General features: G+C 38.5%; 3 protein-coding genes across 6 annotated transcripts; 2 read left to right on the top strand and 1 right to left on the bottom strand.

The window, feature by feature from the left end:
- The first annotated feature begins 374 nt into the window (after positions 1 to 374).
- LOC306910410 (uncharacterized protein) lies at positions 375 to 2,652 on the top strand. The gene is made up of 3 exons (XM_079484979.1): positions 375 to 735; positions 1,424 to 1,899; positions 1,996 to 2,652. The coding sequence occupies exons 2-3, from the start codon at positions 1,430 to 1,432 to the stop codon at positions 2,135 to 2,137; spliced, it is 612 nt and encodes a 203-aa protein (XP_079341105.1). The 5' UTR covers positions 375 to 735; positions 1,424 to 1,429; the 3' UTR covers positions 2,138 to 2,652.
- On the bottom strand, positions 2,435 to 3,845 carry chrac1 (chromatin accessibility complex subunit 1). The gene is made up of 3 exons (XM_079484980.1): positions 3,657 to 3,845; positions 3,266 to 3,392; positions 2,435 to 3,192 (listed from the first exon to the last, which is right to left on the bottom strand). The coding sequence occupies exons 1-3, from the start codon at positions 3,804 to 3,806 to the stop codon at positions 3,113 to 3,115; spliced, it is 357 nt and encodes a 118-aa protein (XP_079341106.1). The 5' UTR covers positions 3,807 to 3,845; the 3' UTR covers positions 2,435 to 3,112.
- Positions 3,846 to 4,291: 446 nt separating this feature from the next.
- On the top strand, positions 4,292 to 10,848 carry crtc2 (CREB regulated transcription coactivator 2). 4 transcript variants are annotated; one of them, XM_079484977.1, is made up of 14 exons: positions 4,292 to 4,627; positions 5,380 to 5,481; positions 5,574 to 5,666; positions 5,935 to 5,996; positions 6,152 to 6,229; positions 6,363 to 6,460; positions 6,566 to 6,639; positions 6,747 to 6,790; positions 6,876 to 7,072; positions 7,204 to 7,652; positions 8,220 to 8,921; positions 9,039 to 9,098; positions 9,201 to 9,357; positions 9,514 to 10,848. In XM_079484977.1, the coding sequence occupies exons 1-14, from the start codon at positions 4,448 to 4,450 to the stop codon at positions 9,639 to 9,641; spliced, it is 2,424 nt and encodes an 807-aa protein (XP_079341103.1). In that variant the 5' UTR covers positions 4,292 to 4,447; the 3' UTR covers positions 9,642 to 10,848. The 4 variants fall into 4 exon arrangements, with proteins under 4 accessions (XP_079341103.1, XP_079341104.1, XP_079341101.1 ...); XM_079484978.1 differs by having other exon boundaries at positions 4,339 to 4,627; positions 9,042 to 9,098; XM_079484975.1 differs by having other exon boundaries at positions 4,350 to 4,627; positions 5,565 to 5,666.
- The last annotated feature ends 3,718 nt before the right edge of the window (positions 10,849 to 14,566 follow it).

The following is a 14,566-nucleotide window of genomic DNA, read 5'->3' as shown; positions in this document are numbered from 1 at the left end:
AGCCTGAGATCATGTTGGACTTTCAAATCCCTCCACAACACTCATGTTTTTCCAAACTGCGTAACAGCCATCTGGTAAACACGGATTTGGTGGATTCCTGCAAACCCCGAAAAATGTTAAAACTAAGTTGTGTTCTCGTGCCTCCAACAAATCCGAAACTGAGCTTTACATTTGTGCAGATAACAACAATGAAAAAGTGGTTGCACATCCATTATCCAGTTTACGGTTTAAAGTAAACAACCGGCAATTGTATATTTGTTTTATAAGTATATTAACAACCCGAAACTCTTGACAAAGCGACGTCAAAGGGGAAAAATACATTCGCATTAAGGGAAACACTCCCTGTAAAGTGACCGTTTTCAAAACCTTACGCTCTGCCATACCTTGCCACTTTTGTGACGGTAGCCCATGTTTTGACGCACGCCCCAAAAGTGGCGTTTAGATATATGCCTTGGTAGGTTTTGAGTCGCCGACACTTTTCCAGCTGATTAAAGCTCGACGAGTGCATATTTTGTGTCAATCTAATTATGACATTATCTTTCTTTTTATCTAACATCGTTATTTAAACATGTTCTATTACATTATGCAATAAGATACAAAAATCTGCGAATCTGACTTAGCTTTGTAATAGTGTGTGTGGCGCGCAGCGAAGAGCTCAGCTCCGAGTCAGATTTTCCAATAGCTCATTTATGAGACACGAACACACTTCAGACTGCAGGACTACAAATCTCTGAGGTAAGTTGAAATAAATAGTGACAAGATTAAACATTTATCATGTGAAATTCAACATTACGCGGTTGTTTTGTTTGCTGGCTGAGTCGTCTCAGTTAACAAACTACAACAAAGATTTCTGAAGTTCAAGGTAGTTCTTCTGGTGTCGATTGAAACAATAGTTAACGATTTAGTCTACAGAGAACTTAACTACACCATTTTTACAAAATCGGTCGTCATTTCGTCGTATGTTTAAAACGGGTCTGAATTAGACTTTTTAACTTAATTGAGAATCGATCGTTTTTCTTCTTTACATCTATTGTCTGTCAAGGAAAAACTAGTCTTTACTTTAAGTCAAAACCGTACATGTTCTAGCCCATTTCCCAACATTGCCACAAAATGATTTCTAACTAAGTTATAACATGTTTGCAGGATTTAATGTTGAAAACAAATATTTACAATGTTTGAAATTACTTTTAAAATGCTTAATATTCACCCAAAAATGAAAATTCGGTCTTTAAAGTCATAAAGGTTGGAAATGACAAAGGTTGGAATTTTCATTGTTTGATAAACTATCACTTTAATTCTAAATTTAAATTTAGTTCTATTCCACTAAAAACATGGACGCAATATTGTGGTTTTCTGGAACTGTGTATAGTGAAAAGCATCAAACAAATGCACATGACTCAGCATCAGTATGTTGTTGCTTCAGGAAATAATGACATGGACTTGGTTGTCCTGGTGCCTTTTCCTGCTGGGCAGTGTGGTGACAGAACCCGAGCCGGAAAATTCTGACTGGGACTGGGGCTCTGGTTTACATGAGCTCCTGCACAGCTTTCCTGCAGATAGTCCTTTTCTCACAGAGATGCCTGGCAGGCCAGTCAATTGCACTCAGCGCTTTTGGCTGCCTCCATCCTCCCCTGTGTGCTGGGATGATATAGCAGGCCCGGAGGAGTTTGAGAAGTCACGCCTTCTTGTGCTGCAGAACAGAGCAGCACTGCAGGCTGTGTCAACAGCTGGTGGTCTTGAGGAAGGAGGACTTTCGTTTGATCAACAGGCTAGAGAGGATGTGCAGGGCGTCCGGGTGGACCATCTCGTCGTGGCTCAAACTGCCGATACAATGCAAAAGGTGTTCTTGGATTTAGAGGAGAAGAGGAAGGGAGGGAAAGAACATTTTACTCTCTCAAGGTAAGCACATGTTCTTTTACATGCGTGACTGTTATTAGTGTTATCAAAAGTGTCAAAATGATCAATCAAGATTAATTTTTTTTCTTTCTTTCTTAGTCTGAAGGAACACCTTGAAATCACAAAAGACTCCATTGCTAAGAGAGAGCACATAGCAGCACTTCTGGAAAAACATCTAGCAGTTCTAGAGAAGTCCTTGCATACCATGCAGCTTCAACTTACCAAACTATTACCCCAGTGATTTAATATAATCAGGACTGCTTAATGTTACGTGGAATAAAACAAAAGGATTTGTCTTTTATAAAAACATTGTTTTAGTCATATAGTGCATGCTTACAGCACTCTGTTCCTATGTACTGGTGCATTTAAAGCATTTTCTTCATGTATCCCACCCCCTTTCTATTAAGGAAATTAGTTAAGTCGTGGGTGGTGGTAATAAAAACTGTTTTTATACCCCAGGCTAGAGATGGTTGCACAATAAGTAGAGAACAATTTTACTATGCTGAATGTGTCTGGGAATTTAAAAAGGACTGCATCGTACAAACAATCAGCAAATGCATTTATTCAAATACAAAGCAGTTCAAGCATTTAACAACTATACAGAACTATAAAAATCTTCAAGCTCTCAGACACAAACTTGTCATCAAAAATACACAACAGTCCTGATGAGTTTCACCGGACCAAGCTGAAGAACAGCACCTCATGTACCTTTGTATATTATGGGCCAACTCTTAATAAATGCAGATTTAAACATTTAAAGGGAACTACCAATTTATTATAGAAATTCTACAGTGCATAAATCAACTTTATATTTCACTTCAGCAGGTAAGTGGTAAAATTGCTGAGGTATAATGCCCATGAAAACCCTGAGCAACGCTACATTAATAGGTTGAAGGAACATTTACAAGACATGCTGAATGTATGGATTGTTGCAGCTGGATGAAGACCCTTCCCTAACCAAGCAGAAAATCACAGTATGAGTGCTTTGATTGTAAATCTACAGAGGCTACTGTACATTTTGGTCAAGACAACATTAGTGTAACAGATTGACTATAGTAGGAGTAAAACTCTGAGGTGAGAAAATAAAAGTCTTTGGGTAATACACCTAATTCATAAAACAATGCAATCCTAAAGTTGAATCCATTGCTTTTGTAAAAGTATTATGGAAGTGGTGAGACCCAGTTCACATTCATTTCCTTTGATTTGAGAAACATCACTACGGGTTCTCGTCTTCTTTTTTCATTTCTTCTAGTGACTTCAGATAATCTCTGGCCAAGATTTTCTTTGGAAAGATGTCTAAAAGATAGAAAATTACTCATATTAATATGTTTAGTCATGATGTTTATAGTTAAAAACTACAAAGACTCACCGGTTAAAAACTGAAATGTTTCCGTCTCCTCTGCAATGCTAGCCAGATCGCTGTAGGATAGTGTATTTGTCTCTTTACCCGAACCGTTTTTAAATGAAGACAGAGCTAAGTGTTGGACAAAAAGCTCCTAAGAGAAATCACGATAGGTCAGACATGATCAAATATGTTATGCTGCCAGTCACTATTGTATGCTATTACAAAACACAAACGAAAATAATTTGATTAAAGAGCCACAAATTATAATTTTGTCACGTGCTTTCATTTTGCACTTTATTTTAGTTGTATAAATCGAAGAGGTGACTGGTTACACGAATGCTCACAGTGATCGTAAACAAAAGTTAGCTGAAGGTAACGTTGGTTAGCTGGCCGTTAACTGGGAGCATTAAATTACCGTTGCTTTTGTTGTCAGGAAAAGAGCGTCCTGGTTAATACAGGACACATCGGGAGAACTTTTCATTATTAATCGCACCCTAGATATAGGCAGAGATATAGTTTTACTACTTGAAGCTTGTTCAACTTTCTCCATGTTTGAATCGGACATGTTCAGCGTGCGCGAGAGCTGTTACAGCGGAACGGAAGTAAACCGACGGACTTTCAAAGAGACGTCATTCGATACATGGGAGGTGTAGTCTTTATGAAAAATATGTTGTAGTCCTTATAGAATTGTATTTTCCTTATTTAGGATCATTTCACGAGTTTCAATTGAACCGAGGACTGTGAAACACTTCATAAAGTTGACCTGAGCCAAGTTCATAATATGTGTCTTGTATGATTATGCGTTTATGAATACATTTTGGATTGTTATTTAGCTTGATTAACTGAGTTGACTGCAAAATAACAAATACATTTAACCTAGAACATTTTATTTCTACGTTAAATCATCTAAACGGAATTCATTTATTATTTAAAAAATTCCAAATGTATTCAACTGTAAGTCGTTCACGTAGAACAAACTACGTTTCCCGAAATACCAGAGGTGTTGTTTCCATTTTTTCAGCAGTTGGGCGTGTGTCTTCTTCTTCACAGATATCGCACGCAACTTGGCAACGACGTTTACTGCCCCGTACAGTACTACATTACCCACAATGCACCGCGCACTGTTGTCAAAAGTGTTGCTTTCTCGGGTCACTTGTCGAACTCTGACCGTGTCAGCAGCTTAGTTTCCCCCAACTTTACGAAATAATGCACATGTCAGGCGCTGGCATTGGGGAGATAGGACACGGGCAAGGGCCCGGAGCGGGATCGGCGCATGGAAACTGTAATCCTCGTAAATTCAGCGAGAAGATCGCCCTGCACACTCAGCGGCAGGCTGAAGACACAGCGGCTTTCCGCGAGGTTATGATGGACGTAACTTCCATCAGGGTGAGTCGAACCTCAACACACAACATGTGAGGCCTCTGCTAAGGCTTACTTACAGCCGCGGTCATATAACGCATAACATTCAAATGCAATAATACTATAACGAGCAGACGGGACTGCTTAAACTTTTCTTGTCTTTCTAATTCATGCCCGTCAGTCAGTTTAATATGTTTAGGTGCAGCTAGCGAGTGAGATAGATATACATAAGAAAACTAACCGTGGATTAACTAGAATAGATATAAAATAGTTTTTTATCAGTATGAAAGTATTGCAAGCAACTACAATTTAGTTTTACCATTTTATTCTGTGTTAATGAAATGGTAATAAAAACGGTGCCAGGAAACATGAATACGACAATTTGATCATATTACAGCCTACGTTATGAATAAGGAAAGGGGCTTTATTTAAAAACCGCTATGTTGAAAGAGAACACCTCCCCATGTATAAACCTTTAAGCATTTGATATGGACTTGTGAGTCGCCTTATCGACGTGTATTGTGACAATAAATAGCACTTTGTTAGTCACTCATCTAGTCTATTTTTCATCTACCTTGAAGCAAAAGAGGGTCTGTAAATCTCAGGGATGGTGTCTGTTTTGAATTATGATGCAACAGGCTTTGTTCCCCGAAGTTCCCCTGAGGTTAAATGCATTGTAAGCAAGAGCATGCTGAGATTTGAATCTCATTCAGTGTTTGCGGATGGAGACACTTGTGACCTGTGTTTAACTTAACCTGTGGTCACGATTTCATCCACAGGTTCAGGCTGAGAGAATCCGTGAAACCATAAGCACGGTCCCATACTACGGAGGGTCTCTGCCAAATGTCAATCAGATTCCAAGATGCTCTTTAGAATCCCAGGTGGGGTGTTTTAGTATAACTGTCCTCCTCTTTATTTAAATAGAGGATAAAGGCCTTTCAGTTTTGATACTAATATATTTTAGTCTTTACAGTACCCAAATTATCTCACCCAGCAACTCCTAGAGGCAGATGAAGGATACAGAGACACACCGCGGAGTCCTTTTGGCAGACCGCACAGAAGACATGTATCCTCATTTATACTTCCATAATATTTACTGGCTTTCCTGTGGCTCAGTGGTTAGAGCATGGCGCTAGCAATGCCAAGGTCATGGGTTCGATCCCAGGGAATTTGAACATGGCCTAAAACAAATGTATAGTACAATGCAATAAAGGTCGCTTTGGATTAAAGCGTCTGCCAAATGCATAAATGTATACTGTTTATAATAGCATCATATTCAGCTTGAATAATATCATTATTTTATTAATAATATCAAGCCTTAACTCTACTCGCAGTTTGATAGCGCACCTTATCTGTCCACCCACCTTTCTCCTCCTCGGGGTCCATCCTGGAGAAGGTAAGGTCACAAACAATCTGGGCATAAAAGCACCACGGTTATGTTTACTTTAGGTTCCAAACAATCACATGGTTAATGAAATTACAGTCTGATGTGTTGATAACCTTCTTTAGCTTTTGTACATAGATTTAAGTTTTGTTGTGACTGTCTGATAGCTCCAGTAGAAACTGGTCCAGTTGTTCTGCAACGGAGAAGAGCCAGATGGTCCATCTTCCTCTGACAACTCTGAATAGGTAAAAAGAACTGAGAATGCTGATCCTAGATCAATATGTTTGTGCATATACAATTCTGTTTGTTACAGATTTTCATAGAGATATAAATTTTCAAGATTCTTCATCCCATCATTCTCTATTTCTGTCTCTTCAGAACCAACTCTGATTCGGCCCTCCACACCAGTGTGCGAAACATCCATTTGCATGGCCACCCAAAGTCTGCCCAAGTCCTGAACCATCATAGCAAACACAGTGAGTTTAACTGTGGCAAGTTATCTTGTCTTATGTAATAAACTTTCAATTTGGTATACAGTTAACATGATGTACATGACAAGACATTTCAAAATATATTTTAAGGCATGTTTGCACATTCAGTGCCTCTAATTGAAGAAAGTGTTCAAGAGGAGACAATATCTCCCAAAATAAAAAAGGTATTTCGCTTTCTACAAGGTATCTCTTGTTTATCGCATATTATTTGCGTTATAAAAAATATTTTTCCAAGTCTTAATTTAGCTTGTCCATTGCATCATCATTCTAGCTATCTTCTGTGGCAGCATCTGGATATGAAACACCTGTTGTTCAGTAAGTTCCTCATTAGTCTTGGATAGACACTCAATAATATACAATTCTGCCTGTTCACCCATTAGACTCTCTTTTTTCCCCAAAGCAACTTCCCGCTGCCCAATCAGCAGATGTCTTCTCTCGCCGTCCCGTTGGCCCTCAGTACGAGCGGCTCTCTTCCGGACCTCTCCAGCCTCCACCTGCCTTCTCCACTGCCCGTAGGTCAGGATTCTGAGCCCCACAACAGTGCAGATCACCTGAGCAGCGCTTCCACGCACCCCAACATTATGTCCAACTTTAACAGTATGTGTCAGGATTTGAAAATGTGTGAATTGCATACATTCAAATGATTTAATAGTAAATAGATCTACAGTCTGTGATTGTGGTCAGGTCTGTTTATGCCACTGTTAGCCACTGTTTTGTCATTCTCCTAGGTCTGTCTACATCTCTTCAGGCATCCATGAGTAATCCTTTACTCCAGTCTTCACTCAGCAATCCCAACATCCAATCATCGCTCAGCAGCCACTCCCTGCCCAGCTCCCTTAGCTCCACATCCTTACACCTGTCACTTAGCAACTCCTCCCTGCGATCCTCGCTCAGCAACCAGTCCCTGCAGTCCTCCCTTAGTAGCTCTTCACTAAGTAACCAGTCCATCCAGTCATCGGCCAGCCCCTGCAGCTACAGCAGCGGAATTGGAGGGTCACGCTCTTGTTCCTCCTCCTCTCTCGCCGGTTCGCCACGTCTACCTTGCCACGCCCATACCGCCGGATCACGGAAAAGAACCCAGCTCAGCCCGCTTATTGTGTCCGGTGGAGATTCACGCTGGCAGCATCCAAAGCAATTTTCCCCAGCAGTGTCTCCAACAATGTCTTCTATACCACAGGCAAGATGTGAACGTTGTTGATGTAGTTGTTGTATTTGCTCACAGGGAATCAAGTTCTGAAAGAATTGAAATGTCTAAAATACACTTAATACAAATATAAGACTATAGGGTTTTAGCAAAGAATTTCACCATACTGATGGGTCAGATCTCAATATTTGGTGGTGTAAGTACCCACGTGAAGTCTCAAAGTTTTTAAAGCCCTTTTTTAAAAGCATAGTTTTCCATAGTCTGGTAAGTGAAACGTCACATACATAAGAGAATTGTGACATCCATAACGGTCGATATTTCTTATAAATGGCCACATGCAAATATAGTTAAAATTTTATGTTCTATAAAGAGCCATCCCTTCTCCATTTGTTAGGTTTTATTACTTTTGGATTATACATTTTAATTCAATGCAATGCAGAATGTATATACATGTACTGTATATAAACAGAGCCTTAAACTGCATTAGAGACATTTTCGATCCTTTTTAAACTTTTAATGGTACCTCTTATAATAAAGATGACTTTATTGAATTTATCACTTGTTTGATATTATTTAACGTGTGTTAATTGTTTCACACAGGGCTCTCTCCTCAACCCCAACAAAGTTCTTAAGGAAACAAAGCCACCAGCACATCCTTGCAGTCATCTCCTTAAAACCGCCCCTCCGATGTCTCATCAGCCGATGCGGCAGCACTTCTCTCTGGAAACACACCATCAATCCATCCCAGAGATGGAACAGTGGAGTCAAGATTTTGCTATCACCCACCGTGAACACCAACCACAACATCAGCAGACACATCAGACACAACCAAACCTGTTTAATTCACAGCACCACATTCACAATCAGACTCGACAGATGCAGCAACATTTACAACCACAGTCCACATATCAACAGTTACTGTATCATTCAAAGACTCAATTTGCTCAGCACCAGCAAACCATAAAGCAACCATTTACACAAGCGCGTGTAAAATTCCAGGATCCTCAGCTGTCTGAGGAGCAGTACCGGTGGCAGTTGCCATGCCAGCAGGGCCAATATCAAGGTCATCTGCATCAGCCTCATCACCCTGCGCCTTTACCCAACGCTCAGGAGGAAAGCTGGACTAATGTGACAAACCCACAAACGCAAGTAAAACAGCCTTTCGGATCCTGCGTGCAGACGCATGAGCAACCCATACCGCAATCAAATTCTGACAGAAAGGGTATTTCCGACGCTAGAGAAGGTGGAAAAGTGCCAAAGCCAAGTTCGAGCTCAAAAGCAAAAGGTTTTGAACTGAACAAGGTAAGCGCTTTGGCTTTTCGGCAGTCTGTCTCTTCCTCAGATTATCCAGGTTTAACTAAAGCTGTAAGAGTCAGGATTAATCATGCCGGTGTCTCATTATACGTCCCTGTTTTGTAGCAGGAATCTTACGTCGGCTTACAACTCACCCCTAGGCAGGCGAAGGCTCTTTCTCAGCAGGTACATTGTTTCTGTTACTAATCATTTATTCAGGTCATATTCATTGTTACAGCCATATGGTGTGTGACAGTCTCTGAGATTTTGTGTTTGTTTCCTGCACAGCTTGGTGTGCTTCAAAAGGAGCCGCTAGGTGGCGGTAAAGGGTCTGATCCTAATTGTCAAACTGCAGAGAGCAGTGAACAGCCTAGATTCAAGAACAACAACGTACCACACCAAAGCGGAAGTGCTGATGAGATGCAACATTTTATCAACTTTCCTGGTAAGATTGATCAAATGCAGCTAAATGTTTCAATAGGTTTTACATGGTTAGGTATGTTAAAATAAATAGGTTTGAAAGAATATAGGGATTTTGTCTTATTGCCTGTTATTTTAGATTCACATCTTTCCATCCTTAAATGTTTCTCCACCTTTTCAGAGTCACTGTCCTGGCTGGATCAGGAAACAACAGGCCTGCCTGACTCAGTCCTGGAGTTTGATTTAGATACATTTGGCCTGGACTGTGATGCTTTTCCTTCTCTGGAAGACTTGGGCTATGCACAGTAACTTGGTTTGTCATAAGGTGTAATAAAATATAAAAAATAATGTACATATTATAGGGAAAGTACTTTTGCAGTTTTTCAAAGGTTTTTAAAGAAGGTTAGTGTTGGAATATAAAATAGACTTAAAAAAGAAGAAATCAAAATAGAAAGCAGGTCTATGTGCCTTAATATTATTTTGGGTTGTTATAAATAAAACATAAAAAGTTATATTTATGTACAGATATATGTGGTGCAGTAACATATGGGCCTGGTTTCACAGACAGGGCTTATCTTAAAGTCCCAGTGAAATAAAAAATTACAATGCCTATTTTTTTTTTCTTTAAATATTGCAGCGTTTATTGTAAATAATTTGTAGTTCTCTTTTTAAAATCATTGTGCCCTCATAATCTTTAGTTAAAATCTGAAAATGCACTTCCTTCCTTTAATGACTATCCATCACAAATGATGTATCTTAGAAGGCTTAGACTCCTCCCCTTCAACTGTCATTCTGCTACCAATTCCAAGTTCAATGGCTGTTTTATACATCCAATCAAATTGCATAGAAAGACGAAAGCTACGCCCACAATTTTTCTTATTACAAATACCATTTCACTAAAAACGGTCTTCTGGTTCAAGGGGACTTTAGGCCTTTTTTGTGAAACAATGAATTTGTTAACGACAAACATAAATACATTTATTACAGCATAGAACAACTGTCATTTTAAACGTAATGACGGGTCTTTGGCTATAGTTTAGGGCCAATCTTTGTTAATTTTAATAATAACAATATTATCATGATGGTAAAATGAGGACAGATTTAAGGTTCAGCTTTACTGTATGTGTAACTGAGATTTGGCTTATATGTGGTAACATTTCACAAAATATCCATTTGCTTGCATGTTATATTTTTGTTTTGTCATTGGGGGAATTTTTGTGACTTCTATGACCGAATGTAAGTTCGAGGATTTCTGTGTTAGATTTTTGGTGCAGTTTTATTCATAACAAATATTTTGATATACTGAATTGTACTTTTTTGTGTTATCCCTCTCTGGTAGAGGAAATGTTTTTTTTTGTTTTTCAGTGTTTGTCCTCAATATAACATTACAAGTATTGAGATTTTCTCAATAAGTATATTGGAATACATTTTCAAGAGTTAATCACATAAATAGAGAGCAAATCTTACAGGAACATTCAATCTCAAAAGTATTGCAATAAAAACATGCACTAACGCATTCTGGACTGATGTGTTGATTTGTTTCATCCTCACCCTGAATTCAATTCAATTTTATTTATATAGCGCTTTTCACAATGTGCATTGTTCCAAAGCAGCTTTACAGGAGAAAATAAGAAAAACTGAAAAACACAAAAAGGTATAACACAGCACAGTGCATTGTGTTTATAGAACAAGCAAGATTATTCTAGTAAATAATATCTAATAGATGAAGTCACCCGGTGGTTTATTTAGCATATTTTGCATTATGTGAATGCTTGGCTGAAAATATGTGTCTTTAATCTAGTTTTAAATTGCCAGTCTGTCTGACCCTCAAATAGTATCGGGAAGGCTATTCCAGAGTTAAGGTGCTACGTATGAGAAAGCTCGACCCCCCCCCCCCCCCCCCCCATTGATATAACATTGGGGTTATGTGATCGTATTTTCTGGACCTGGTAAAAACTCTGTCAGCTGCGTTCTGAACTAACTGTAGTTTGTTTATTGATGACGCAGGACAATCACTAAGTAGCACATTACAGTAGTCAAGACTTGAGGTCATAAATGCATGAATAAGCTTCTCTGCGTCAGCAACACACAGAATATTTCATATTTTGGCAATATTTCTAAGGTCGAAGAAGGCTGTTTTTGTGACATTTGAGATGTGATTTTGAATATAATATAATATCTAATATAACGCCTAGAACTTTTACTGTATTTGTTTGGAGTCACAGTACATCCTTCAATTTGCAGGTTATAATCCGAAATATTCTGCTCACGTGTCTTTGGTCCGATAAGTAATATTTCAGTTTTATTAGAATTTAAAAGAAGGAAATTACAAGTTATCCAATGTTTTATATCTTCAATGCCAATTTTGATAGCTGAACCAGTGTAGTGCCTGTCCCTGAATACTGGTATAATTGTGTAAGCGATATAGAAGTATGTTTTGGTCTACACTACAGTATCGAACACAGCAGGACTAGGAGTGAGATGTTACCTTCATCTGATGCCTTAAGCAGGTCATTTGTTATTTTTACGAGCGCAGTTTCAGTACTATGATGCGGTCTAAAGCCTGACTGAAATTTTTCATGTATGTCATTATTTTGTAAGAAAGAGCATAACTGAGTGGACATTACGTTTTTTAGTATTTTAGACAGGTAAGGGAGATTTGAAATCGGTCTATGGTTTCCTAGTTCATTGGGGTCTATCTTAATGGGTCCTGGGACATGGCCTAGATTAATTGACGTGTTGATAATGTAATAAATGGGCTCAATTGCAACGGGTAGTAACTCTTTTAATAATTTAGTTGGTTTGGGGACTAATAAGCAAGTTGTAGGTTTAGATGTTGCAATAAGTTGAATTAAATCTTCTTGTTTTATAGGTGAAAAACACTGGAGCCTTTATTTTGGTAGTTGATAGTTATCATATTTGTGAATATTCAAATGCAATATGATATTTGCAAATTTAAATAAATTTTTCTTTTTTTAACATGGTTATACACTCATTAGGATCCAATAAAAGCTTTTTTTTACAAGATTGACCAGGCCAAGAAGTCTGCAAACAAGTAACATTAAGACAATTTACTGCATCAATGACAAATACAATACAGTCAGACACTGAAATGCATATTTAAATATAGATGGTTTCAAGCAACAACGCATGTGCTCTTTTATAGCCTAAACTTAACTTCTGGTACACATCCGCAGAGAGTCCCTGTAGATAGATATTTATTACAAGCTAAAGAAATAGCAAGTAAAAAGTATATCTAGCCAGTATTATTTTGGGTTATCAGTAGAAAAACAGTAACTTGCTTAAACTTACATGCGACAAAGTAACACAACCCATTAAACAAACTGTTTTTGTAATAAAATAAAGAATTGTTAATAAAATATATTTAATATAATTCAACAAACTGTTTATTTAACGCAATTATCATACAAGAAAATGTCAATTTAAATTAATAGGAATATAAATTGAATTAAATATAAATAGCTATAAAACTAGCCACTAGGCAGACCAATAAACAAACACAGACCGCGTGTGTCCAATGAAACCATCTATAATATATAAGACATATAGAAGGGCTTAAACCACGTATGGACTAGACGAAGCAGTCTGTGGTTGCTCAGATTTTATTAAAGATCAGAATAAATGAACCTGAACCTGGTGGTGATGAAGGTACATGCCAAAACACAAGAACACAAATGAGAAAATGCTTTATCCTGTAAGAAATGCTTCATTGTAAAGCACTGTGGGTTCTCTCATATACAAAGTTGGTGACTTTTGATACATCACACCCTTCTGACTCTCTCCCCAGTGCGTAATAGAGTTACCAGCTTATAACAGGCATGCAGAGAGCAGTGAATGTGTCCTAAAGTGTTAGGGTGGATTATCCCTGTGTCCATGGTTAACTGGGCAGCCATAGAGTTCCTAATGGGATAAGGGGAGAGTGGAACGGTAGGTGAGGCCCATCCCATTTCTTCTCTCCGCTTCAATCATTGATCTCTTCCTGTGGCCTGAGGACACACAGTCTTCTCAGGGAAATTGATATATTACAGGGTCAACAGAAACATTTTCACAATTATTTTACTGTAGTCCTGTTGAGTGCAGTGCTTATGCATTTATGCTGAAAACGTCCCACATCAGCATTTGAAAACAACATTTAGGACAAGAAAATACGGAAAGATTAATGCTTTTATGTGCCTAGTTGGTAGCGTGACCTAATTCTCCTAACATTGTTTAAGTGTGGTAAAGAGTTGAAATGGTCCCAATGATCTATCAAATGCATACTGCAGATTTACATTTTGACAAATTAGTCCATGCGCTAAGCTCATATGAGGACAGAGTTTGCTATGTAAATGAATGGACATTGTTTTCAGCATGTGTCTGAACAGCTATAACAGTCTATTTTGTCCAATCGACCCTTGACCTGTTTGGTGTGTTTTTCTCACATATTTGACTAAATCCACTTCCTTTCAATTAGTATCATGTGAGGGGATGGCCCCTGGGGACCCCCCTCTCTTCATTTAACATGCAGATCTATTCATGTTCTACCTCACATGCAAATCACTGCTAATTGAATCAGTCATTTGGATGTTTACATAGGTTAAATGGTTCTTTGGATTTGGCCACACAGGATGGGAGTTGTTTTTCTAGAAGATGTGAACCAAAAATTTATGAAGAACCTTAGGATTAACACTCTCAATAAATGAGTAGTGTGTTGTTCTTTTCAGTTAATATTGATTTTATTGATTTTTATATGCTGCTTATTTGGATTGTTCACCTCTGTCTAAAGTCCCGTTTTTATAAGAAAATGGGCATTCATCTGTTTGTTAGTGACACTCCTTTGCATCAGAGAACAGCTATCACAGATAAATCATCAATGGACGTTGTTATGATGTCTCTCGTGAACTATATGTTCCCAAAGGCAACGGCGTATTTGACGATTGCTTCACCAGAGACCCACCTGTCACGCAACGGTCCATGTCAGTGTGTCCGTGTCCGTGTAGTGACCGCGACAGTGTGATGAATAATGGATGAGTCCTGCGCTGTCCGCTGGTGCTGAAGTGAGGACATTCATTCTCACAGTGGACTTGGACGTGATCAGCAGCCTCCAGCAGCGTCCGGCTGGAAATACGTTATTGTGTTGAAGAAGATGTTCTGCTGAGTTTTCTCCGTTAAGCTTATTATCCAGACAAGGAACTATCTTCAAGAAATATCGAAATACATTTATTTTTTGCCTT

Source organism: Barbatula barbatula, assembly GCF_947034865.1.
Source record: "Barbatula barbatula genome assembly, chromosome: 21".
NCBI classification, from domain to species: Eukaryota; Metazoa; Chordata; class Actinopteri; order Cypriniformes; family Nemacheilidae; genus Barbatula; species Barbatula barbatula.
Note: the sequence above shows the minus strand (reverse complement) of the source record. Positions and strands in the feature narration are given on the sequence as shown.